General features: G+C 44.4%; 3 protein-coding genes and 1 long non-coding RNA gene across 7 annotated transcripts; 2 read left to right on the top strand and 2 right to left on the bottom strand.

Moving 5' to 3' along the window:
* Positions 1-3,647: 3,647 nt before the first annotated feature.
* LOC120709675 (putative wall-associated receptor kinase-like 16) lies at positions 3,648-8,578 on the top strand. 2 transcript variants are annotated; one of them, XM_039995354.1, is made up of 5 exons: positions 3,650-4,102; positions 4,209-4,675; positions 5,133-5,621; positions 6,869-7,021; positions 7,097-8,578. In XM_039995354.1, exons 2-5 carry the CDS (start codon positions 4,270-4,272, stop codon positions 8,323-8,325), a joined length of 2,277 nt encoding a protein of 758 aa, XP_039851288.1. In that variant the 5' UTR covers positions 3,650-4,102; positions 4,209-4,269; the 3' UTR covers positions 8,326-8,578. The 2 variants fall into 2 exon arrangements, with proteins under 2 accessions (XP_039851282.1, XP_039851288.1); XM_039995348.1 differs by having other exon boundaries at positions 3,648-4,675.
* A 258-nt stretch (positions 8,579-8,836) lies between these two features.
* LOC120709690 (ADP-ribosylation factor GTPase-activating protein AGD2-like) lies at positions 8,837-26,605 on the bottom strand. Of its 3 annotated transcripts, XM_039995374.1 has the most exons (21): positions 26,421-26,604; positions 25,507-25,583; positions 25,038-25,138; positions 24,618-24,688; positions 24,103-24,165; positions 23,634-23,678; positions 23,393-23,458; positions 23,264-23,311; positions 23,089-23,184; positions 22,973-23,014; positions 22,633-22,848; positions 22,160-22,285; positions 20,662-20,874; positions 20,416-20,502; positions 18,923-19,171; positions 18,273-18,394; positions 17,811-17,901; positions 15,098-15,513; positions 14,227-14,331; positions 13,830-13,935; positions 8,837-9,079 (listed from the first exon to the last, which is right to left on the bottom strand). In XM_039995374.1, exons 1-20 carry the CDS (start codon positions 26,466-26,468, stop codon positions 13,932-13,934), a joined length of 2,286 nt encoding a protein of 761 aa, XP_039851308.1. In that variant the 5' UTR covers positions 26,469-26,604; the 3' UTR covers positions 8,837-9,079; positions 13,830-13,931. The 3 variants fall into 3 exon arrangements, with proteins under 3 accessions (XP_039851308.1, XP_039851297.1, XP_039851302.1); XM_039995363.1 differs by lacking the exon at positions 8,837-9,079 and having other exon boundaries at positions 13,801-14,331; positions 26,421-26,605; XM_039995368.1 differs by lacking the exons at positions 8,837-9,079; positions 23,393-23,458 and having other exon boundaries at positions 13,801-14,331; positions 26,421-26,597.
* Positions 9,000-11,421, top strand: LOC120655498 (translation initiation factor IF-2-like). Its single transcript, XM_039933347.1, has 3 exons — positions 9,000-9,059; positions 9,534-10,133; positions 11,386-11,421. The coding sequence occupies exons 1-3, from the start codon at positions 9,000-9,002 to the stop codon at positions 11,419-11,421; spliced, it is 696 nt and encodes a 231-aa protein (XP_039789281.1).
* LOC120709711 lies at positions 25,919-26,410 on the bottom strand. Its single transcript, XR_005689779.1, has 2 exons — positions 26,190-26,410; positions 25,919-26,047 (listed from the first exon to the last, which is right to left on the bottom strand). It is a non-coding gene; the product is annotated as an uncharacterized LOC120709711 (long non-coding RNA).
* Positions 26,606-27,294: the final 689 nt, after the last annotated feature.

Below are 27,294 nucleotides of genomic sequence, written 5' to 3'. Positions count from 1 at the left end.
ATTTACATTCATCTATATCTTGTGCTTGTGTAGTTGCTCTCTAGTGTAACTAGTTAGCTTGTGTAGATTAATTAGTTGCTCTTGCTTAGATTGTGTAGCTAAGCAAGTTGAGCTCTTGGATTTGGATTGTGTATCTTTGTCCTTGAGCATCTAGTGAGCTTAGGTTTGGCTTTGTGCTTTTGCTCATTAGAATTGTATAGGAGCTCCCCCGATTTGTGAAGTACTAGTGCTTAGACTTGTGTGGTTTGACATTAGAATTGTTAGGAGAGCTCTTGCTAGCTTGGCACTCTATTTGCTTTGTGTAGGATCTTTTTGGAGATGACTTAGAGTCATAGTTAGAGGGGTGAAGTCTTGGCTAAGCGAATAGTTTCAATTCCGCATAAGTTTCGGTTAGCCGGCGCAATTAGTTTTAGAAAGGACTATTCACCCCCCCTCTAGTCCGCCATCTCGACCCTACAAGTGGTATCAGAGCCGAGGTCTCTCATTTGTGGTCCTTACCGACCCGAGAGGATGGCGACTTATGGGCTAGATGTTGAGTGTCCACACATTTTTGATGGCACACACTTTGCACGGTGGAGAAATTGGATGACATGCAATTTTAAATTTATTTGCCCTCAAATGTGGTGGATGGTGAAGTCGTGGCTAAGCGAATAGTTTCAATTCCGCATAAGTTTCGGTTAGCCGGCGCAATTAGTTTTAGAAAGGACTATTCACCCCCCTCTAGTCCGCCATCTTGACCCTACACCGTGGCCACGACTCGTCTGCCGCGGCGCCCTGCGCCCACAGCTCGTCTGCGCCGTCGGCGCCCTGCGCCCGCGGCGGCGCCCTGCCCTCCACCGGCGGCGGCGTCCTGCACTCGGGATGGACCAGGTCATTGTCCTCTCCGGCCCCGCTCCCTACCCTCCCGTTCGGCTAGCCCCGCGGTCACCTCTCCGGCGCAGCGCGCGCGTCCTTGTCGTCGTGAGCGCTGTCTCCTCCGTGGCCACCATGGCTGGCTGCCTGGCTGGGGTCTGTCTGGAACGTCTCCTCCAGCCCAGCGGCTCCAGACCAGCTAGTTCCAGCACCGCAGAGAGAGGAGTAGAGGTACAGGGGTAGGATGGTCAATTCTATATATGAGCCCACCTGTCAGGACAAAGAATCTGTTAATTTTTAACTGCAGATGGACGGAATGGTATGGACATAAAAAAAAATCTGAACTTTTTAGTGATATGAACGTCAGGGCCAATTTTTATAATAGTATACATATAAAAAACTCCAGCAACTTCACCAGGGATGTCTTTATACAGCATCTATGCATGCACACAGAACCTTGTGTTGCATATTAGAGGAGGCGTATAGTTCCCGTAAGTAGCCCGGAACACCAACACCAAGCAAGAACACACGATGACACGAACTCGGCCAGAATGATAGCTTTGCGCCATGGCTTTCGTGCTGGCGTGCTTGGCGACGGCTGCATCCGCAGCCTCGGGAGACGGAGGTCTACTGTATATATCGCCCGTCCGCCTCGAGAGGAAAACCACGTTCCGCTATACTCCTCGCACTCGACAAATCAACCCTCACGTGCGTACAAAATACTTTTCTTTTGGGATTTTATTGTGTATGAAATATGTGTCGTTCGAGAGCAGCAACGTGTTACGTGTACATTGTCCCTGTACTGCACTATACTATATATACTGCTCTCTAGATCTGGCGATCGACCAATTCGTCGAGATCGATCAATAACCTAGCATGAGGCCATTGACCTTTGCGTTTTGATCTACGCAGCTCGACATGTTTCAAATCTATTTCTAGTAGTACTCTCCCATTCTAAATTTTTCAACATCAAATTTGACCACTTATCTTACTCAAAAGATTTGTGTAAATATAGTCAAATTTAAATTATTTTTGAAGAATTTGTATTGATAAAGCAAGTCACACTAAAAGAAATATTATTTTGTATAAATTTTTAAATAAAACGAATGGTTAAACTTGAAGTTGAAAAAGTCAAACGGTCTATAATTTAAAACGGGATACATTCTAGTGAGTCACAGGTATGTGATGCGAACCTCTGCTGACCATATTCTATCATGCCAAGCTTGCTCGTAGGAAATTCTGTCCCGTTCCTTCTTGGGTCGGTCTACAGGTGGAAAACTAGTGAGGTCCATGCATGCATGATGACCGCTAGTTTAATTACCTGGACCATACGCCTGGCGGCCCGGTTTCCTGTTCTTTGTCCGTAACAAATTGGATTTATTGCGTTTTGCTCCTACTTTGAACTTTAATTGTGATTTTACACTTGATTTTACTCTGTTTGCGATTTTACTCTTACTGTTTCACTTTGAAGCCTCTGTTTCCCCCTAGTTTTGAGGCCGTTAGCCGTACCAAGGATTTGGCGAATTTAAAAAATAAGAAAACTCTTTATACTATGGTGAAAAGACAAAAATGCCCCTTATCCCTTAAATCCCCTCCCCTCTCACCTGCTCCCCATCGTGCCGTTCCTATCCAGCGATTCCGGCCAGCGGCGCACGTGGGCTAGACGCGGCCGGTGCAGGGTGGAGCGAGGCTGCGAGGCCCGCGGCGGCGCGACGCGATGCGAGGCCGTAGTCAGGCAGCGTGCATGGCGCGGAGCTCGGGCGGGGCGGGGGCGAGCTCGGGCCGCTACGGCCTGCACGGGTGGAGAAGCGAGCGGCGGCGCGGCCAGCAAGAGCTCGCGTGTGGGCGCTCAGCTGGAACCCCGCCAACGTCGGCCCGTCGTTGCTTGCTTGATTGATTCCTCCAATTTGCTTGCTTGATTCCGCTGGCTAGCTTGTTTGATTCCTGTGGATGCTGAATTTGCCGCCGCGGGTGCGAGGCCACTCGGCCAGCAGCTAGCTCGCGGCGCTCGCAGCGGCCTGGGATACAGCCAGCGGCGGCGGCGGCTCACCTCACCATCGCGCTCTGATTTGGAACTCGCCAAGATGCCGCAACATGTGGGGGATCGATTAGTAGTGATTTAATTGGGCCGGTTACTGGGGTTGGAATTCGATTGGATTGGAACAATACTTTTTTTTCTCGAACAGATTGGAACAAAACTGAGGCAGAGCATTTGCTCATGCTCTTACCGGGCAGTGGGCGACTGGGCGGGCAGCGGTGGCCGCGGAGACAATGGGTGCGGGGGGTAATACAGTGCTGGATTTTTTTTTCATTTTGAATGTCGTAAGGAGGGATTGTAGCATGAATTATTTATATTTTTATTGAAATGCTGCTGAAATATAATGGCAAATAAGGGTACATTTATAAAATTCTAAGAAAACAAGGATATATTCGTAAGAGTAAAATTATCTTCTTCGACACCGTTACGTGCTGTACACGGAGTAGGGTTAAAATGAGGCTTCGTTTCCAAATAATAAAGGTAAAAATGTAAAGTAAAAGAAAGTAGAGGTAAAATCACAATTGGGATTCAAAACAGGGGTAAAAACACAATTGCCTCTAACAAATTCTACCATCCAAGTACCCCTGCTGCTGTAGCGATCGAGATATATGTATAGACTAAATGCTGCGATCGCTTTCAAGCGCGTTTGTTTTCGTAACATTATTATTAATTATTAATTTATTATGCTACTGCAGTCTCAGTTCAGGTCTTCCGGACAGCATTAGTATATAAGTGCATTCGGTACACAACACCATATGCAGCCTCTCAATTTAATTACTACGACCCATCGATCCTCAACACTGCCAAACACAGATACACAAACACGCAGCTCACAGATCACCCATACAACGATGCCCTCCACCGGAATTCTGGTTCGCATCTGTGCTGTGCTCGTCTGCTTGGTCGCTGTGCCACGAGCGCCGGCCGTGGTCCATGGAGCCACCGCAAGCGGGCTGCCGCGAATCCCTTCCAACGCCTCCCTGGCGCTGGCGCACTGCCCCTCCCGCTGCGGGGACGTCAAAATCTCCTACCCTTTCGGGATAGGACAGGGCTGCTTCCGGCGAGGCTTCGAGCTCACCTGCGACAACACAACTAGCCCTCCCAGGCTCTTATTAGGAAACAGCACCATTCAGATGACTGCTATATCTAGATATGATGGCGGCAATACAGCCAGGGCTTCTCCTTTTGGTTTCAACATCACCATGAACCGAGGTATGGACACCTACATTAAGACATGGGAGACCCCTGCTAAGGGTGTCATGCTCAGAGGAAACTATTTGTACGTTGTGGGCTGCAATGTTGACCTCTATGTATTTAGATATAATACCACCATTCTCTTCGGTGCTTGCACAAGTACTTGCGTGTACAGCAGAGAGACCATGAAGGATTCAGATGTGGAGGGCTACTGCCGAGGGAATAATGGCTGCTGCAGCATCTGGTTACGACAGGGCCTACAATCCTTTTGGCTCAAACTTGTTCGCCATGATGGGGCAGGAGCAGAGACTGATGAAGTGCTCCCTACTGTTAAGGTTATTCTATCAGAGTATTATAATTTCTACACAAATGATCTTTACTCGAGTTGGGTAAATTCCAGCAATCTGGAAGATGTATATCTTCAGACTGTCATCACGGATCAACCAAGCTGTGAGAGTGGCCGACTGAACAAGGACAGCTATGCGTGTAATAATGAAAGCAACTGCGAGGATCGAGTATATGGCGGCTACAGTTGCTTCTGCCCTAACTACAGGCATGGCAACCCTTACGTTGCAAATGGCTGCATGGAAGGTACACATCTTGTTGCTTCCTCTGCTTGTCTCCCTACGAGTTATTGTCAGTTAATATATACTCCCTCCGTTCCAAATTATAAGTTATTTCAAAAATCTTGGAGAGTCAAACCATATCAAAGTTTGACCAAAATTATAGAGAGAAATATAAAGATTTGTGACATCAAATAGGTGCACTATAAAAATATAGCTAACAAAGAATCTAATGATACTTAATTGGTATCATAAATATTATTATTTTGTCATATAAATTTAGTCAAACATAAAAAACTTTGGCTCTCCAAGATTCTTGGAATGACTTATAAATTATAGGGAGTATATTATGATCTGAATTATTAAAGCACACGCTGGTCACAAAATTGGCACCTGATATATTGCCTTGTAAGAAGTGATTCGAATGCTTTATTAGTATGTTTTGATTTATTTCTAATTCCTCACTTTTGTTTGCCATGAAGCAGCTTATAATCCAAGGCCCAGAGGGACCTGCACGAGATCATGTGGAAACATCACCATTCCGTTCCCATTTGGGATTGAAGAAGGTTGTTTCGCAAACGAGATCTTTCGACTCAACCAGACATCAAGTAATGTCATTATTCTTGACCGTCCTCCGTATGCACAATACCGTGTGACTGATATATCACTTGATGGGTTTCTGGCTGTTAGCAACATGCTAAACGACACAGGCTCCAACAATATGGAAAGGCTAGTCCATACGGCCACAGTATATTATATTATGGATCTCACGGATGATATTTTTGATTTCTCTCAGGAAGAAATAAAAATAAACTGGGTTGTTGCAAACTTGACTTGTGAACAAGCTAGGCTAAGCGACGCTACATATGCGTGCGTCAGTAACAACAGTTACTGCCTAGATGTCAAGCTAGGCTATCTCTGCAGGTGTTCTAATGGCTTCCAAGGAAATCCGTACCTGCAAAACAGTTGTACAGGTCATATTTCTATCTCTTAAATCTTATTTGCGCTAAGTATCTAATTTTTCAACCATTCACTTATGATTAATGCAACAGTACACACGGTGCAATGTTATTTCGAGTAATTTAGAATTCTCGCGCATCTACTTCCACCACCCACTACTAGAAAACATACTATTGGTCTACCTCAAAAATACGGGTAGGAAGAAAACCTAATACTAATTGTAGAATTAGTACCAGGTCTTCTTCCCACCGATATTTTTGGAGATGATGGAAATGTCCAGGGACCTTTTAGCTGGTATGTACTAAAACCTACACATGAGTACCGGTTGGTGTCACCACCCGGTACTAATGCCTCCACCCACATGAGTACCGATTGGTAACACCACTATATACTAATGTATAGCCTTTAGTACTGGTTGACGTTATCACCCAGTACTAAAGGGTCTTCCCATCACAAGTGATGTATAGGTGAGATCATGGTAAGGAGGTACTATGCAAGCCAAGTGGTCACAAGTTAGAATCCTCGCACCGTACCTGCGCATATTTTGTGTGAAAAAATTTGCGTGACTTGTGACTTATTGCGACATCACGCGTGTGGGTCTTCATCGGAGTTTGAAGTAATTTTTTAATTTTATTAAACTTGTATGTTTTGGTACCTAGTGGAAACACCACTGGTACCAAAGGATCCTTTTATTATCGGGTTATTTACCTGGTGACCAAGACCAATACTTTTAGTCTTAGCTTTGCAGCATCGGTTGCAACGCACGTGTGGGCCTCCATTGGCGTTCGAAGTATTTTTTTTATTTTTTAAGCTAGTACACTTTGGTACTGGCTGGAAACACTAGGGGTGCCAATGGGTAACCCTTAGGGGCACCTCCAACCCTCTTTAGTTCCAAATATTGTACTAATTTTTTAAATTATTTTGGAGAAGTAGTACAAAATTTTGAACTAAAGAAGATTGAAGGTGCCCCTAAGAGTCACCCATTGACGCCCCTTGGAAACACCACCCGGTATCCTTTTAGTACCAGGTTATTTACCTGGTGATGAAGACCGAGACTTTTAGTCTTGGATTCACAGTACCGATTGCAAAACCAGAACTGATGGCCCATTCTACCCGGAACAAATGGCCTTTTTTTCTAGTAGTGACTAGAAGTTCTACAAGGTCACACGCATCATACTATTTTTTGGAGAAATTAAATATAAACACATTATTTCATTTCCACCACACCATGTATATGACGCAACTATTCATATTGGTACAGACATTGATGAGTGCGCTATTCCAAACAAATGCAATGGAACATGCCACAATTTTGAGGGAGGCTTCAATTGTACAAGGTGCTCACATGGAAAAGTTTATGATCCAACAAAATATAAATGTGTCATGTCAGCTAAGCAGCATAATCTAATTATTGGTAAGTCATTTTATTATCTCCATAATTGGAATTTGAATTCACAAAAATACTCATGTAGATATTTAATGGATGCAGGTATAGCAATTGGGGTTGCTTGTGGCCTTGGCTCCATAAGTCTTGCAGTAAGTGCGATCGTACTCACCAGTAAGTGGAAGAAAGGCATCCAAAGGAGAATCCGAAGAGAATACTTCAAGAAAAATCAAGGTCTACTTTTGGAACAATTAATTTCGAATGAAAACACTACAAACAAAATGAAGATATTCTCCTTGGAGGAACTAGAGGAGGCAACCAACAACTTTGATGCTACACGTGTCCTTGGTTGTGGAGGACATGGCACAGTGTATAAAGGGATTCTATCAGATCAGTGCGTGGTGGCTATTAAAAAATCCAAAATAGTGGAGCAAACAGAGATAGACCAGTTTATCAATGAAGTTGCTATTTTGTCTCAAATCATACACCGCAATGTGGTGAAACTTTTTGGTTGTTGTCTAGAAGATGAGGTACCATTGCTAGTCTATGAATTCATATCAAATGGCACACTATGTGACCTTCTTCACAAAGATACTACAACAAAATGTTTGTTATCATGGGATGATCGTATAAGGATCGCAATGGAAGCCGCAGGGGCACTTGCTTATCTACACTCGGCTGCTGAAATTCCAATTTTCCATAGAGATGTGAAGTCTTCCAATATACTCCTGGATGACAACTTCACCGCAAAGGTTTCGGATTTTGGTGCTTCAAGGTCCCTTTCAATTGATGAAACTCATGTGGTTACTATTGTGCAAGGAACATTCGGTTACTTGGATCCAGAGTATTATCATACCGGTGAACTAACCGAGAAGAGTGATGTATACAGTTTTGGAGTGATACTTGTGGAGCTTTTGACAACAAAAAAACCAATTTTTATCAACAATTTAGGGGTGAAAGAAAACTTGTCTCATTTCTTCATTGAAGGGCTTCAAGAAGGGGCTCTTATGGAGATAATGGACTCACGTATCATGGAAGAAGCAGACCAAGAAGAGATCAATGATATTGCCTCACTTACTGAAGCATGCTTAAGGTCCAAAGGAGGACAGAGGCCAACTATGAAAGAAGTAGAGATGAGGTTGCAGTTCCTGAGATCTAAAATGCTGAGAAAAGCACAGAATTTGCCTAGAAATGATGAAGATATTGAGCCTTTGTTAGGCCCCAATTCTGGGAATCTGCATGCACGTACCAATGCTGCTCACATGACATCTCAAGGGGTCTCCGGGTACAGTCTGGAGCATGAATTTGAGTCCTCGATCTACTTGCCACGCTAATTATATATGCGAATAGCAGCGAGCGTTCAAGGACTCTTAGGAATCTAGGATGCATGTCACCCGGATGTTTCAATTAATAAGAACTATGCTGCGTTTCCCATTTTATTTATGCTGTCTTTCCCATTTTCTTTAAGGAACACATAGTTCCCTTCAGATTTAGATGAGAGTATCAGAGTCTGTCATATAGTTGCATCCAGTATTTACTGGCACAATATATTGTATTATTTATTGGAGTGAATGTTCATACAAGGCACAACCCGCTTCACATATAACTAAAATCAAACGCCTTGCTTGGCTGATGGATCATGTTCATGTATGTTATAGTATGATTGTTTTTGAATCAAATAAAAAAAAAACCAAGGTTGATTGTTCATGATAACTGTACGTCGACTATTACCTCTTCTAACTTGATTATATCGTGCATGTGACACACATAAGCAATAGCATAGTCAGATAGTCAGATTCACTAATCGTAGACAGTTTGATACAATACAGTTGCAAGTTTGCAGCGGATAGAATAATACAAAATTTACAACTCTGACATGCATTGCTGGTTCTTATGTGTTCTTAGATGCTTGACATCAGAAACTCAAACCTCAACATTCAATAATCATATTCAAAGGAATGATTACCTTATATTGCCTATAATTGTTATACAAACCAACGATGTGGTCATGTGGAACACAAAACTTACAAACACAGACGAGTCCAGAAGTCAGAAAAGCTGTATTATGGTAAGGTGAAAGCCATTTGCCTTTGTTGGAGTATATTGAGCCCATGTGTATAGAGGCCCATCTAGAGGCCCATGTATAGGTATTATATATGCCCACCCTTCTAGGGTTAGAGGAATACAAGCCATCATTTTCCTCTAGCATGGTATCATTTGCCTAGGTTTTTTTCCTCTCTCCTCTCTTCCTCCCATCCCAGCCGGCGCAGCTGTCGCCGGCGGCGGCGACATGGCCGGCCGGCAGCCGGCGCCGCCGCCCCCATCCCTCCCCTCCTTCCCTCCCCTGCTCTGCTCAGCCGCCGGCGCCGGGTCCTCTGCTCCGCCGGCCGCTAGATCTGCCGTCGCCGCCGCCCCATGGCGCGCTGCTCCGCCGGCCGCCGCCGCCGCCTCCATGGCCGGCCGGCCGCCGGCGCTGCCGCTCTCCTCCTTCCTCCCCCTTTCCTCTGCTCTCGGTTCCCCTGCCCCTGGCGCCTGGATCCAGGGTGTCCAGGGCGCCGCCGGCTCGGCGCGGCCTCCCTACGCCGCGGCCCTCGTCGCCCCTGCTCCTGGGTCGCGAGCGGGGCCGCCGCCGCCGCCGCCGCTGCCCCCGCCGCGGGCGCGGCAGGCGCGGGAGCACCCGCAGGCCCTGCTCTTGCGGCCGGCGCCCCTGCTCCTGGGGTCGTGCGCGGGGCCCCCGCCGCGGGCGCAGCCGGCGCGGGCGCCTCTGTGGGCCCTGCTGTCGCGGCCTGCGCTGCTCCTGGCGCCGCGATCCAGGGCGACCAAGGCGCGGCCCCCTCCGCCACCCTTCCGGCCGACTTGGCCCAGCACGGCGCCGCTCCGGGGGCGCGGGCTGGGACCCTGCTGTACGGCCAGGCCTCCTCTGCCGCCGGAGGTGGGGGTGCGGGTGGTGCGGTCGTGCTGGCTGCTGCCGCTCCGGCCCTGCACCCCGCACTGGGGCCTCTGGCGCCGCCGCCTGCTGCCCCCTGCAGCCGGTGCTGCAAGTGCCGCCGCCGGCGCCGCACCTGGCGCGGCCGTGGCCCCTGGCCGCCGCCGCCGCCGCCCCTGCTCCTGCGACTACCGCGGCCCCTGCTGCTGCGGCCTGGCGTGCCCTGCGACGCGAGCTCGACGCGCTCGCTGCCATAGAGCAGGCCGCTGCGGTTCGCTGCCCGAGTCTAGAGTTTCCGGATGCCGCGCAGACCGCTGTCGCGCCCGCCGCGCGGGCGCACGCCGCGCAGGCCGTCGCGCACGCCGCGCGGGCCGACGCCTCCCTTACCGCCGCACGCGCCGCGCACGCCGCCGCCCTCGGTCAGTGGCTGCCCCAGGGCGACGCCGCCACCCCGGCCGCCGGATCCACTTTCCCCGGGGCCCCAAGTATCCACCCTACTCCGGCTCCTGGTAGTGGTACTCGGGGCACTCCGGACCCGACTGCGGCTACCACTCCTGCTCCTCGCCCTGGAGGTACGCCCTGGCCATCCTTCAGCGCCCCATGGCCAGGGTGCATCCCGATGTGGCCGGTTCAGGGTCCGGGGGGGGGGGGCCTCTCGTCCTCAGCCACAGCCAGCGGCCATGCTCGCCGCTGCTGCCCCCCTGTCCGAGCCGTTCGGGACCCCATCCGCCCCTCCCAGCCAGCAGCCGACCTGGCCTGGGGGATGGAACTAGGCCGCACTGGCGCCGTCCTTCAGCGCCATGGTGCGGACGCCGCCGGTCAGCACTGAGTGGATCGCCGACTCGGGTACCTCCTTCCACACCACCCCACATGCCGGTATCCTCTCTTCTGTCCGACCCCCACACCCCTCTTGTCCTTCTTCCATCATGGTTGGTGACGGGTCTTGCCTTCCTGTCACCGCCGTGGGTTCTGCTCCTAGTTCTTTTCTCCTTCCTAATGTCCTTGTTGCTCCTCAGATGGTTCATAACCTTCTTTCCATTCGTCAGTTCACAGCTGACAATTCCTGTTCCATCGAGTTTGATTCTACTGGCCTCACTGTAAAGGATTTGGCCTCCCGGCGTCCGCTACTCCGGTGTGACAGCACGGGGCCCCTTTACACCCTTCGCCTTCCTTCTTCCGCTGCACCACTCTCGTCTTCTTCTTCGCCCTGGCCGTCTTGGTCTGCCGCTTTTGCCGCGACGCCGTCTTCCACCACTTGGCACCGTCGTCTTGGTCACCCTGGCCGCGACGTTCTGGCTCAGCTCGGACGCAGTACCGATGTTCCTGGTACTAGGGCTCCTGCTCAGCCCATCTGCCATGCGTGCCAGCTCGGTCGTCATGTTCGACTTCCTTTTTCCTCTTCTTCCTCGCATGCGACGCATGCATTCGACCTTGTTCACTGTGACCTGTGGACCTCCCCTGTACTCAGCCTCTCTGGCTACAAGTACTATCTGGTGGTAGTTGATGACTTCTCGCACTACTCTTGGACGTTTCCTTTGCGTGCCAAGTCTGAGACCTTCCCCACCCTCCTCCACTTCTTTGCCTGGGTGTCCACTCAGTTCGGCTTCACTGTTAAGGCCGTCCAGTGCGACAACGGGCGGGAGTTCGATAACTCCACCTCCCGGTCTTTCTTCCTGTATCGGGGTGTTCAGCTGCGTATGTCTTGTCCATATACCTCTCCTCAGAACGGCAAGGCTGAGCGGATGATTCGCACGACGAACGACGTCGTGCGCACCCTTCTGATCCAGGCTTCTCTCCCCCCGCGCTTCTGGGCTGAGAGCCTCCACACCGCCACCTACTTGCTCAACCGTCTTCCGTCCACTGCTTCTCCTGCTCCCACTCCACACCACGCTCTCTTCGGTACCCCTCCTCGCTACGACCACCTTCGGGTCTTCGGGTGTGCGTGTTACCCTAACACCTCCGCCACCGCCACCTCCGGCTCCCTCTCGAGCCGAGCCGGAGGTGTACCACCCGCCAGTCATCCATCGGGATCCTCGGCATATCCATCCCATGGTGACTCGGCGGATGGCGTCCCAGGCCGCGACTCTCTCCGCCACCGAGGGAGAACCGCGGATTTCTCCGGTACCCTCCTCTGTCCGCGATGCCTTGGCGGATCCTCACTGGCGTCGCGCGATGGAAGAGGAGTACGCGGCTCTTCTTGCCAACCAGACGTGGGACCTCGTGCCGCGTCCGTCTGGTTGCAATGTGGTGACTGGCAAGTGGATCTGGACGCACAAGCGTCGGGCTGACGGCACATTGGAGCGCTACAAGGCTCGCTGGGTTCTCCGGGGGTTCACTCAGCGACCTGGTGTGGACTATGATGAGACCTTCAGCCCGGTCGTGAAGCCCGCTACGGTGCGCACGGTCCTCTCGCTTGCGCTCTCGCGCACTTGGCCTGTGCACCAGCTGGACGTGAAGAATGCGTTTCTTCACGGCACCTTGTCAGAGACAGTCTACTGCTCTCAGCCAGCGGGATTTGTGGACTCGAGTCGTCCGGATATGGTCTGCCGGCTCAACAAGTCTCTCTATGGATTGAAGCAGGCCCCTCGGGCTTGGTACTCTCGGTTCGCCTTGATGACACTGGGATTCACCGAGGCCAAGTCTGACACGTCTCTCTTCATCTACCGCCGTGGGGATGAGACGGCATATCTGCTGCTATATGTCGATGACATTGTGCTCACAGCTTCCAGTCAGCAGTTGCTTCAGAGTGTCATCTCCTCTCTGCAGCAGGAGTTCGCTATGAAGGATCTCGGTCAGCTCCACCACTTCTTGGGCGTCACTGTTGAGCCTCGCCCGTCTGGTCTTCTCCTTCACCAGCGGCAGTACGCCCTCGATATTCTGGAGCGGGCTGGGATAACTGATTGCAAGCCCTGCTCCACTCCAGTCGACACTCAGGCGAAGCTGTCTGCTGATTTGGGAGATCCGGTGGCTGATCCTACTGCCTACCGGAGTCTGGCCGGCGCTTTGCAGTACCTCACCTTCACCAGGCCGGACCTCACCTACGCTGTTCAGCAGGTCTGTCTCCATATGCATGATCCCCGGGAGTCACATCTTGCTGCGCTGAAGCGTCTCCTCCAGTACGTCCGTGGCACTGTGGACCTCGGCCTGGTACTTCACCGCTCGTCCTCTGCTGAACTAGTGGTCTACACCGATGCTGACTGGGCTGGCTGCCCGGACACTCGTCGCTCCACCTCCGGCTACGCCGTCTTCCTGGGCGGCAACCTGGTCTCCTGGTCGTCCAAGCGGCAGCCGGTTGTCTCCCGCTCCAGTGCCGAGGCGGAGTACAGAGCTGTCGCTAACGGCGTGGCGGAGGCGTCCTGGCTACGACAGCTCTTGGCGGAGCTCCACAGCCCGCTCGCCAAGAGCACGCTCGTCTACTGCGACAACGTCAGCGCCGTGTATCTCTCCACCAACCCCGTCCAGCATCAGCGGACGAAGCACGTGGAGATCGACCTACACTTCGTGCGCGACAGAGTCGCAATCGGCGACGTTCGGGTACTCCATATCCCAACTACCTCCCAGTTTGCTGACATCTTCACCAAGGGACTACCCTCCTCGACCTTCTCGGAGTTTCGATCCAGTCTCAACGTAGCCGGTGGCTAGTTGTGGCTGCGGGGGGTATTTGCCCTTTGTACTCTCTTCTTGTCCAGTCTTGAACACCGCTGCGTCGGTTATTCAGACTGCGAGGGGTGTTAGCTTTCTTGTTGTCCAGTCTTGAACACCGCTGCGCCGGTAGTTCAGACTGCGGGGGGGTGTTGGAGTATATTGAGCCCATGTGTATAGAGGCCCATCTAGAGGCCCATGTATAAGTATTATATATGCCCACCCTTCTAGGGTTTGGAGGAATACAAGCCATCATTTTCCTCTAGCAGCCTTCAGTGTAGAAATCGTATTAATTCCAGAGACTAAATTAGGTGGTACAACGCTATCAGGTACAAGCGGCAAATTGCTACATTCTTGTATTGTTCTCACACATCACCTGCACAAGCATGTTCGTTGACATTGTGAGATGTTGCCCAGTTAAATTCATAGAAGTGTTCAGTAACTGATGAGGCCCTGAGTTGGCATGGCATGTTCAAGGAAAATGTCAGGTCTTGAACCCAGAACTAGCAAACTATCATTCCCACAAGGCATTTTCCCCCCTTTTATAGAAAGTTGGAGGGAAGGCCTCTACCTTAACTTCATTGAAAAAATAATTCCCAGGGAGATCATTTTTAAAATCGAGATTATGAGCAATGCAAGGCTATAAAAAATAGCCTCTTGATCATACCTCACAAATAATATGAATAATTCTTCATCAGTTATTGCTCCAAGTTCCATTCTTCTCTCTAAAGCAGTCAGACCTCCACCATCTTTAATTGTTGTTCTGGCACCCCTGTAGAAAGAATTGTAATAGTTTTCTTATACAAAAATGACTCATCTATAAGTACTTTTGTTCCATATTCTGTAGAGGAAAATGACCATTGCAATAGAAATAAGGACATCATAATACAGTAATAACAAGGGAAAACAAACTAAAAAGGACATGCCCTTTGTACTGTCCCTCAACCATAGTCCATAGGGTACTTTATTCAAAAAATAGTCCATAGGGTACCACACTGCTGACATGAATATTTTCATATCATGATTCTGGTACGGGCACCGATTAGTCATAGCCAAGAAAGGCAGAAAGCAGGTGGCTACTGTACATGTATGGTTAAGTGAAATCTTATATTATACTAAAAATGAGGCAATAAACTATAAACCTTTATGTTGCCCTTTATTACAGTTATATCAGAGGTTCTGGACATGGAATAACCCATTTGTATGAATCCAAAAGCTCAATTTACTGTCAAGAATTTTTCCTGTATAATCGGTATTTAAACCAAATAATTTTCACCAAAGTGTTTATTTCAATGCACACATATAATGTTAAAACGCGAGCAAAAATATCATACACATGACCCTAAATGTCTCACTGCCTAGTTAATATTGAACACAAGAAAAATATAAATATAAATTAATTACACTGAAACAGTTAAAATTCAAGGGAAAAGAGAATTTTTGGAGTTGAGAATAATATGGTTTGATGGCATAAATCTTAAGGCATGATGACATTGTGACTAAAACCATGAACAATATTAACAAGAATTCAAATCCACCTCTTCAGCAGGTGCTTGGTGAGGTCATCATTTTTCTTTTGGACACAATGATGCAATGGTGTTCGTCCATGGAAGTCCTGAATATTAATATCCGCACCAAAAAGTAGTAGAAGCTCCACCATTACCGGATGACCATATTGGCATGCGAAGTGCAATAAGGAACAACCTTGTAAACAGCCTTCTGGTTTCCCATTGTCTTGAATTATCTCACAAGAAACCGGATCAAGTACCATCTTGTCTGTCACTGGCTGAACATGATGGACATCTTTGCTCAATGCATCGTATGTCATGTTAGCACTCACTTCAGCTATTGCAAGAATTTGATATGCTGCTCTCACGCCATTTGTCCTTATAGCTTCCAAGATATCATCGGTAACCTGATTGGTATCTCTGGTAAAAAGAAGTTTGTCCACGTACTGCATGGATCATTAATGAGAATGAATGACAGGATAATAACAGAGGATGATCATCAGAATCAAGCAAAATACTCAAGTAACACTATATACCATGTTGCCTGTGTTTGTTGTTATGAATAGCACTTGCATTCATCTGAGTAGACTCAAATATATATTCCCTCCCCGTCCCTAAATAATTGTTGCCATTGGTGTGCATGCCCAATTTGACTCAATTTGTAGAAAATACGTCAACATTTGTATCTCCAAATAAATTTATTAAAAAAAAGGTTCAAAGATCTTTCTAATGATATTAATTATGCACCGTAAATATTATTTTTTTAATATATATTTAGTCAAAGTTGTTTGTCGGGAAACAAAAACGACAGATATTTAGAGACGGAGGGAGATCGGGTGAATATGCACAAAGACTATACATAAAAAAATTTAAAATTTGCAATATCCTTCCACTTTCTTGGAAAGTGTTCTGTCAGCGAGGAAATTAAGAGATAAGTTGCTGCATAATTTCTACCATATGTCCATACACCACTTTTTCATCTTGTAAAAGAGGTTAATCTATATTACTTATACGGGGTATATGTGGTCATTTGTTAACTTCTTTTCCTGGATCAAATACTTCCTTGGCCTGTGCTAATTGTGGCTGTAGACAAATAAAATGATACGGAGGTAGTAATTCATATACGAAGCTAAATACTATGTACCCTAGGACCTAACAAACCTAAGTATTATCTTTTCAAAAGAAAAAGAAAAAGAACTGAACGGTCTCAACATTACTTATTTGAGCATAGTTTCAGTTTGGCATACTCATAAGATTAGCTAAATTGCTGATCCAAATATTCTCAAAACTCAATGATGATTTGTCACACATGCAGGTTATCTGTCCAACAATACAACTGATAAGGAATGATATATTTGGCTTAGCGCGGTATCAAAAGCCCGAAGGTCTGAAGTTTTTTCTCTCCAATCATAAGGTGTAACAAAGGTTGCACCATAAAGGAATCTCCATTGTCCATCTAAAATTTCGCTAACTACACTAAATATATATGTGCATGAGAAATTGTATAAACAATATATCACAGAACTAGAAGGTGCAGCTCGAATATGAAATTTTGTGATACTAATTCCCAAAAAACCTAAGGGCTTCTCCAGTGGCAGATGCATGAACCGACATGGAGGACTCAAATCGATTCATCACCACTGGAGAAGTCAAATCATATCGAGGAGAGAGAAGAACCGATGCATAGTTGGGAGTCTACTCATGGAGAAAAAAAACGAATTGGCTCAAGCCAGACCTGCTGCCATCACCCGCCGCCCACCACTGTCCCCGCCACCGCACTCGTCAGCCCTCAGCATCTTATCTGTTTTTGCCGCTGCGCTCGCACGCTCGCACGCCGCCATGCTCACTAGGACCTCCATGGCCGCGCTTCCACGACACTCATCAGAGCCTCCATGGCCGCACAACGGCGCTCACAAGCTGCCACGCTTGGCAAAATGCTCGCCGGAGCTGCCATCACACTCACCGAGTCGCCGGAGCCTCCGTAACCGCACCACAGCGCTCACCGGCTGCCACGCTTTGCCAAAGCTGGCGAGTGCAGCGAGCGGATGGAAGCGGAGTGGGTGGAGCCGTTGAGGAACGAGCCAAGACAACAGCAGAGTTTTTTGTGATCTTTTTCTATTTTACATGGGGCCCACAGCTCTTTTGGGGCAGGGGTAAACTCTTTTGGCGTACGTGGCTGTCTCTCTCCTCGAGGATTCGACTCCTTACTGCGGATGCCCTAATGCTAACAAGCTAGTTAGCTTCTCTAAAAAGACGAGTGATTTGGTTCCATTGTCACGACGCTGGTTAGGGAGCCGTGCAGAACGTGGGAATTGAGAAAAAGAGGGGGGGCAATGGACACTGAACCGGACACTTGAGATCGGGCATGCCAGCAACGGTTGTGCCCAAACTCAAGGCCTGGAGTACATGAGGATCTCTCCTGATGATCTTTGCTTCCCTTTGAATTGATAAATCTCCTCTTTTATATAGAGAGAGCCTTACTTGAGCCCTAAGCAATATATCTAATCCTATCTCTAACCCGAACTTAAGGGATCTGACCGAATAGGCCTAGTCGGCCCAGCCAACCACCCATGACATCCATATAGCTGGAAACTAAAACAAAAGAGGTTTCTAGACTAAAAATATAGCAATGGCAACAGAACTTAAACTAAGCTGACAAACTTAGAATACTTTTCGGTAACATAGACAACAAATACATGACAGGTTGATCTAACATAAAAAAAGGAAGCACCGAGGAACTTACTTTTGTTTGTATATACCTCTCCTTTATTGAGAAAGCATCACTAGGTTTAGGCTTTTCAATGAAAAGAATAGCTCCGTTTGATTTGTCCATTCTGCATGAACATAGAATAATATAACAAAATGCCAAGAAGGAAATTATACAAAAGGAAAAATAGCGGCATTGGTTCACCATGCATGCACTTCAGAACATATTGGTTGCAATGCTTTTAATGGAGAGAAATATGGTCAGCAGCAGCATAAGATTCAAATAGTTATTTTCTAACTTCTTTCTGCAATATTATAATTAAAAAGCTGATGAATCTTGTATGACAGATGAAAAATATGAAGTACAACTACTACATCATGGAAATCTGCTTGATATTTTATTGAAAAGAGCAGTGATGCCTGGAAGGAAAATGCTTAAAACGTCAAGTTAAAAAGTTGTTAAGCAAATACACAGATCTGATTGTATGCTTTAACATACCCTTCATCTTCTTTTGGAAGTAGGGCTTCCCAGATAGAATTAGCGTAATCATTTCCAAGTGCATGGAACAAATCCATAATTACTGGCTCCCAGACTTTCACATCTAATCTTAAGGATCGAACCTACAAGTAAGAACATTAGCTTCAATACTGATTTATGGAAAAAGCTAGTGGCGATTTTTTTTCTAATAACTCTCAAACTTATAAGATTTTTAAAATCTTAGAAATCATAATATATCATATATGAATAACAAATATTACTAGTTCAAAGGATCACACATGCACTAAAAGATAAAAATGAAGGTCGCATCCATTAAAAAACCAGCAAATGTATTAAATCAAATGAAAGTGTTGCCTTTCATAGTTTCATTCCAAGTCTTTAAATGTATACGCAATACAAATATTTAAAAAAATATATAATTAGAACATGTAATGTTTAAAGCTTTGTATTGAAGATGTCAATGCCGAAAATGACAAGTAATGGGAACAAATGTAGTATTGTATTATACTAAGATATTTCAGTAATATATTTAATGTAACTATCTCACTTAATTAATAAACCCAACAATCTGAACCTTTTTTCTACAGAAGACAGGGTTAACCTACACTATACTATCATATATCATCTTATAAGAAAGATAGATATTGCACCTTTGAAATGTGCACTCCAAGATTCCTGTGAGCCCCAGAGCACTCAATGCAAATCAGAATACCCAAGTTTAGAGATGCCCAATCAGGATCCGGAGAACGGCATTCTGCACAGCTGTCGTTTCCAGGAATATTCCTCAAAAGGTTGAATATATCATCATGTCCCTCTGAACTCTTGTTATCTTCAATGGATAAAGAATCAACAGAACTTGCGGATCTGTTACTCTCTATTGCTATATTATTGTACGATAGCTGAAATGAGATGAACTCAGAATGACAAAATCAGTACTGTATCTTGAACTAGGTGACACCCCGCGCGTTGCTGCGGGAGTCTAAGCAATTATATTTAAAATAGCTTCTGGAAACATCTATTTTGAAAAGCGTACAGTAGTAATTGTTCATGTCCATGCCACATATGGATGAGCACATGAGTTGATGAGCATATATATTCTAAATTTCTAATCCTCTTTTGGACAGTTGAACAAAATCCATATGTGACAGTGCAACTCAAAATAGGATTCGAATCAAACCTGTGGATAATAAAAATGATACATAACCTGTTGATGTAGCGGTAGTTAAATTTGCAGTAACTCATTATATAATATGTAAATATTGACGCATATAGTAGATAGTGTGACGCTAGAACCAGGCAAAAGGAGAAAAAAAAAGGAAGGTGTACAACATAGTAGTACTACACGCTTGGTGATTTGGATAATATAAAATACCTACTGCTGAGTAGATGATTACTAATGGAACCCAAAGAAAATTGTAATCCACCATGTGTTTGAGCTCTGGAGCACAGGGAAGCAAATAATGACCATGCCAAAGCAACACCAGATTAAAGCAAGTATTTCTATGTAGCTAAATCAAGAAGAGGTACCCTCGGCGCAAGGGCATGACCACCTGGTTGCCTCTTCGTTTTGTATATATAGACCATTGGATTGCCTCATCATGTGATTGCGACCTCTTGATTGCAAGATGGTGGATAGAGTTTCCACAAAACTTAATGTTTGTATAATGGGCAAACTTAACAGCTATATGCGAGTGTGGCCTCTTGATTGCAAGGTAGTGGAGAGAGTTTCCATTCCACATGAGTTAATGTTACCAGTTAACCACAATGGTGGAGGGACATTCTGGATGGGCATGGGGTTAGAGATCCAGATGGACGGGTAGATGCCAACAAAAGGTAATGATCTAATGGTGATAATAATTTGAGGTGACGTGGCTCAACCTGGTTGCAGAGAAATAGAAGTTAATGCTTCCTAGTGGGGATCATCTTTATAAGAGTTATAGATTATCAATAGATTGAAAATATGCATGTACATGTAAAACACAGTAAAATGGAGCCAAACTAGGCAGGCCAAGCATAATTACTTTATTTATTACATCATTAGCCAGTGTTGGTGCATGGAGTTTGATAAATCTATCCTTTGTTTTCAACCAAAAAGGTAAACAGAGACTAGTTATATGATGCATCAAAAGAGACTGCACCAAACCTGCTGTGGGAATGGTGAATTTAGTAGTGATGCAATAACTCCAGTAATTTTCTGGATCCAGTCCTTTTGATCAGCCCCTGATTCTGCCTGCCATAAACAAAGTGAAAATCATTCACATCTGTGGCATCCATGTATCGAAGAAGTATGAAAAAAAATAGAGAGAGAAAATGTTATTCACTTGTTTCTGAAATACCGAAAACAAGCACTGCACAAAGTTCAACAACTGAAGACTAACAGTGCAGTTACCTGTAATGTGAATGTCTTAATGGGTGAGATAATTCTGAAGCAAAATCTTAAATCGTTTTCATCCGCATCAACCTTAATTGTTGAGGTTCTGAGATCAATTGTATGACATGATAGTGAATCTTCACCCTGAGATGAAGCTCTTTGGTTCAAAAACCTGAATCGACCAAAAACACCGGCTCCTTCACCAGCTGTTTGCTGTGATGCCACTCCTTGCTTCCAACAGAATAAAAGGAGCAGGTACACGCAAAGTACAGAACAAATAGCATAAGAAAATTGGCATTTTAGGATAAATTATATAAGACACAAATCCTCATATGATGCATTTAAAATAATCCATCATACCCCTTGAAAATAATCTACTGCACAGAAACTTTGCAGTGCAAATGATGTACTGCAGGCCTGCAGCCCTTAAACAAAAACACTCCACTGGTGGACGAACTAAAGGACACATCACCGCATGAATAAAATTACAAATATATACTGCATTATAGTTTAAACGAAAGGGGAAAAAAGTCCAAATTACTCCCCTCAAGTAATTTGCCAAAGTCCAAATAACCCCTAAACTATGTCATTTGGTTCAATTTACCTCCTAATGCAATTTGTCTTTTTATTTCTCCACATACAAGTGGTATCTTAATTAAAGATTTTGCAGGGTTGTAGTGAGCATCACAATGTATGTCAAACTCAAAATACATATATTACGAATTTTTCATCATTATTTTCTTTAATTTTATATCATATAATGGTTAATTTATTATTAAATATCATATCCTATCAAAATAACGATAAAAACCCCCCTTAACTATCTCTTGGTTCAATTTGGCCCCTAAACTACGTCATTTGGTTCAATTTACCTCCTAATGCAATTTGTCTTTTCATTTCTCCACATACAAGTGGTATCTTAATTTAAGATTTTGCAGGGTTGTAGTGAGCATCACAATTTATGTCAAAAAAACATATATTATGAATTTTTCATCATTATTTTTTCTTTAATTTTATATCATATAATGGTTAATTTATTATTAAATATCACACCCTATCAAAATAAAGATAAAAAATTATTGACATATTTTTCAAAAATATGTTATGATGTCCTCTATCATCCTACAAAAATTTAACACAAGACTTCGCTTGTGCAGGGATAAATAAAAAATATAAATTTTATTAAGGGGTAAATTGGACCAAATAGCATAGTTTAGGGGGTAAATTGAACCAAGAAACAGTTTAGGGGTTATCCGGACTTTCACGATACTTGAGGGGAGTGTATCATGTATAGCAAAATCAAAATGGACCAGAAGCTACTAGAAATAGGATATTGTAAATAGAGTGAAGTCAACATTACACCCGATATAATCAAATGAGTATGCCAATTTTAGAATAGTGGCTAAATGCGAGTTTTCCTACTCGTGAAAGCAAAGAATAAGGAGTTCCTGACACTGAATGACAAGTTCTAAATATGTTAGCAAACTGCATTCAATGGCCAATTTAGATTGCATACCAACTTTCCCTTATTCCCATAGTAGTACAGAGTCCCATGGCTGTCAAGAACAAAAAATCTCCTCTTCCATTCTCCTCGGGTATTTTGAGGGCGCTTAAATAAGTAGCCTTGTTTAATAACTTGAACCTGGCAAAGAAATAAAGTAGAGGGGAAGCAATGAAACTTCACAAAATGATTACAAATTACCAAAACTATGAAAATTCAGCCTAGTACAATTACACAAGGGAAATGATGTATGAATAGATAATAGATTTGAACCAAAAGGGTGGTAATCGTGGATACCATTTGCTGGATTCCTATTACAGCAAGCTCATGTATAATAAATTTAGCACAGTGTTAGAGAAAATCCACAACAATGACACATAAATGCTATCTATCAGCAATTAGTCTCTTCGAACCATCACATGAAGTAACATCCATAAGCTTTAGTCTGGCATTTACGATTATTTCATTCACAATGGATAATTGGTTACCTCGCCATTGGCAGTTGATTGCATCAAGGCTTCAATCGTTTTATAGGACTGAAGACCAACAACATGGATACCATCACCGCTAGTAGATGTGTCTACGTTGCTAGCCATTCTCACATTTGCTATTTCCTCTTGAGTTCTGAACTCCTGAATTCTCTTTGCAAGCTTATCTTGCTCACTCACAGCCATTTCTTTTGATTGTTGTGCATATGTTAGAACCTGCATCGAGACTTCAAGCTTAACAAAGTAATTGCTAACTCCTGGTAAGCTGATTCACATCCGACTGAATATTTATTTTAGTTAAAGACCACTATGCCATATGAGATATTATTAAAATTTAAACCTGGTGAATGAATGGTTCCATTTGACCCAGTAGCTCATATCCCTGCATCATAAAGAACAAAGTCAAGGACCAATCCAAAAGACCAAAGATACTGGGCACATATAAAGGAACCATGCCTGCTTAAAATATCTCAAATGGGCATCCATCACTGCACTTATCGATTCCAAGAACTCATACTTCTTTTTTGCTTCAACGTTTGCGAGGGCATGTACCTGAAGTCCTTACAGCAAAGGAGAATCATTGGTATGTCTGAAAAATTTACTTGCAGATGGAAAATGTTGATATACATACTAAGTTAAAGCGGCATCTTTCGAACGTTGACTTGGCATTTTGCAGATCCTGTAAAGTTGGAATTGGGTAGATGGTATCAAAGCTAAATAACATCCATCCACCCAAAAAGAAAGGCTAGTCACAGCTTACCTCCTCAAGTTCTGTCACGACTTCTGCTCTAGTCCCTTTTCGCACTGACACAAATTTTTCACGTGCCTAACAATAAAGATAGCACCAGAATCTTAAAGGACACGTGGATGCGTATTAAATTAACATGTTGGAGGTATCGAGAAACAATCACACGGTCCAGTAAATTATCATCTAAAAGATGTCACATGAAGAAAAAAATAAAGAAGGCAGTCAGATAACATAGCTCAGATTAAAGCATCACCTGATCATACGCCACTGCAGCCCTGTCCAAACGTCGCCGACAGTCCTATACAGGGTAACATTTTACAAAATGACTATATATGAAAAAAGCAATGTGTTAAAACTTCCATGTTACTGTCCATACTCCATATGGAAAGGCAATTGTTCCTATTTTCGTAGATGGAATAGATTTTTAAAGTAGACAGATTTTTTAGGACTGTCTAAGGTTTTCTGTTCATTGCCAGAACTAGGAGGGTTGAAGTATGACCTTGCAAAGCATAAACCTTATCTAGCCATCGAAAATATCAGCCACGACCAACTATCTACATACATTCACATAACTTGATAATGTATGTTGCTTACTCGAGATAAAACCTATTACTTACACAATAGTATGTTTCCATCTTATTTCTTTTGGGTGGCCGTGCATGCATGCAACATGCACGCCTGTATTGTGCGGTTGGGGGCGGAGAGGAGAGGAGGGAGTTTACCTTCACACCATTTAAATCCATGTTAATGAACTGTGATAGACGGTCACTAAGCATATGCTCGACCTGTTTGGAGAGGAAATAATTATTATAATTAGAATGCAAAAGGATAATCATCTGTACTGTCTATACCAGTGACATATCAGCACCCCCTGAGCAAAAGAAATTACCAAATCTAGAGAGATCAGATTAGTACATCAGTGTATTGCAACAATAAATAAAAAATTCATCACAAAATAAATGATTGCTCTACAGCACTCAATTTTTCTACTTCTAGATAATGCAGCCATTTTAGGATGCAGGGAACCCTTTTTCACACTTTCTTCTGATCTGTGTTATTTATAGAACAAAGAAAATGTAAGTATGTAACAATAATCACCTGTACTTTCAGTTTATTGCATTCTGAAATTTATCAAGTAATCCCGGAACCTAAGGTGGTAAATATGTGAAAGTATAGGTGGCAAATTGAGTCCCAAAGTTCAAGACATAATTCATGCTGTATGATAGTAATCTAGTACCTGAGAACGAAGGAGTTCCTTGTATGTTCCAAGCTCCCTGAAAGCAGTAGTAAACTTGGACATCACAGGTCCTGCAACATAGTAAAGACTGTTTTGAGTGAATTTGACTAGAGAAGCATCAATAAATGACTGCAAAATTGTGATCATCAATTATCATGCTATGACATGTTAGAAAGTAGGACAAAATTAATTAATTAATGGCTGCATAGACATGTACATATCTATACTATTTTATATCCTAATGACCTGATGTTTTGATCTGCAGGCATTCAAGAGGATGCAGTAAATATCCAATAATACACAAAAATGATGCCAATATAATGAGAAATTGGAAACAATAAAGTGTTTGGTTTGCTAGGTGTAGATAAGATGAAAGGACAGAATTAAGCAATAGATACATCAGAGCTTTGCTGAAATAACCTCCAATGGCAACACTAACAGGGTCATCTAGACCAGCACCAAATGCTTGCAGAGAATCGGCAAATGAAAGATCCCCTGCATATGCCTCATCAAGTGATCCCCTGAAACTCCCAAAAAAAAAGGTGACCCTCTGAAACTAAGGTTATTAGCAACATAATTAAAAAAAACAAGATCTCAACCATGCAGGTGCATACAGTTTCTTACTAATTCTATTCTCATTAATCCTACAAACTATCAAAACTGCTACAGTTTCAGGGAAGATTAACTAAATGTCAAACCTGAAACAGCAAAGCAAAACAATAAAAACATTGAATGTATTTCTTGAATTAATAGGGATTTGTATGAAGGAACCTTATTGGAAACTTGGGCAATAAGACCATACGCATTTATGGCATTTGCCTCAAGTTATGTGCAGCCAGAAAACTCAAGTGTTTACAAGTATGGAACAGGAGGTAAGAAAGAAATGTACATGAATTTTTTACATCCTTTATGCAGATTTGAGCAACGTTCTTTCAGTTCATCAGTAAGTTGTTCCAAAGAATTGACCTGAAGATATTGGAAATAAGTCAGGGACAATAACATAAACGGGTGTATAGGTTTGTTTAAAGTGCAAACAGATAAATGAATTGACGATTTCAGAGAGAAACTAGCAATCCAGAAAAATAATTAAGACCTATGTCCAGACTCCAGACTTCTATTTATTTTGACTTTTAAGAAACAGACTAACAAGAATGTTTTAAAGAGGGCCCAATATTCATTATAAAAGCAAGTAAAGAATACCTTAACTTACCGGAAGCAAAGGATGCATAAAAAAAATAAGAAAGCACAACCAAGCAAAAACTCGCCGTTTTTACCAAGTCCGTGAGCTCAATTCAAACAGGATCCACCGGTTCTATTCAAACATGTGATGCAACGCAAGAACAAAAAACTTATCTTCAGTGGCGCCATTGTCAGTTGTCACCAGAGCGTCGTAACCCTTCGAATAAACCAATGTGGAATATAGGAGGACGCTTTACTCATTCACCGAAATCAACACCAACATGCCCAAACAAACAGGGAATTACAACGATAAAAATCACGTGAAAATTCAATCCTGCTCAGAAATTTCCGGTGTCGATGATCCAAACCGACCGACATAAGCTGGATCACTACCTAGCCGAGATCTCCCTCGCACAAAATGATCCAAATACGCCCCATCTCCGCCACAACCACCCAAACTCCGGCAACGGCTCGAATCCTTCCATTCCGCAAATCGAATCAAGCCAAATCCATGTAACGGCGTAGAAACGGCCGAGATTCTAAGAAACACGAAACGATGCATCCGGGGGGAACCGGATCAGGGAGCCCTCACGAGGAGAAACGGGGAGGGCAGGGGGGCGGCACCTGTTTGCGGAACATGGGGGAGTCCTCGAGCTTGGTGAAGGCCGCCATGTCCGTCCTCGTGTTGCGCGGAGGCGAGGCGAGGTTGCTGCTGCTCTCTCGAAGCTCGAAGAGATCTGGGCGGGAGGTAGGAGAGAGGAAGAGGGAGGAGGCGGACGGGCATAGCTGTCCGGTTTCCTGCACGCCGTGGTGCGGTGGCGCTGTCCTGGTGCAGGCTGTACACAGTGCCCCGGTCGGGCGGGTTGGGCTGGGTTTTGAACCCAATCGCAATTCGCTTCACCGAATTGGTGGGCCGCAGAGTGGAGAGTAGAATGGGCCAAATTAGGTGTCTCGGGCTCTCGGCAGCGGTTTTTTCTTTTTTATATTAAAAAAAATTAAAATTTCAACAATATATGTCGGTTTTGGAAAATTTCAAAAATATACCCCGGTCGCCCTATGGGGGGCGACAGGGCTCAAATGTAATTTTTTTCTTCAAATTTGCAACAAAGTCCCTGGAGAAAAAAAAAGAGGGGGGCTGTCGCCCGTTGGGGGGGCGACAGGGTCCCCAATGCAAATTGGAACAATTGCTTCCGTTCTTTTCTTTTTTCTAAAATTCACTACAGTGATGCCTTTTTTTCATATGTAGTTCTTTATTTGTCAGATTATTATGCAACTTTTGATATCTAAAGGAGTTGTGTATCTCCTGCTCTCTTCTGACAATGATGGCTTTACACAGAATTTTTACAATATCAATGTTCGAAAGGTGCAATTATGAAATTACTCATTTTGATGGAGATTTGTAGCATCATTCAAGTAAATACAAATTGAGATCGTAGAAACATGAGCTTGTGATATAGCTACACCTAATTCCAGACCTGTTAATGCTAGAACTATAAAT

Source organism: Panicum virgatum, chromosome 1K (genome assembly GCF_016808335.1).
Source record: "Panicum virgatum strain AP13 chromosome 1K, P.virgatum_v5, whole genome shotgun sequence".
In the NCBI taxonomy this organism is placed as follows: domain Eukaryota; kingdom Viridiplantae; phylum Streptophyta; class Magnoliopsida; order Poales; family Poaceae; genus Panicum; species Panicum virgatum.
This window is presented reverse-complemented; position numbering and strand designations above follow the sequence as displayed.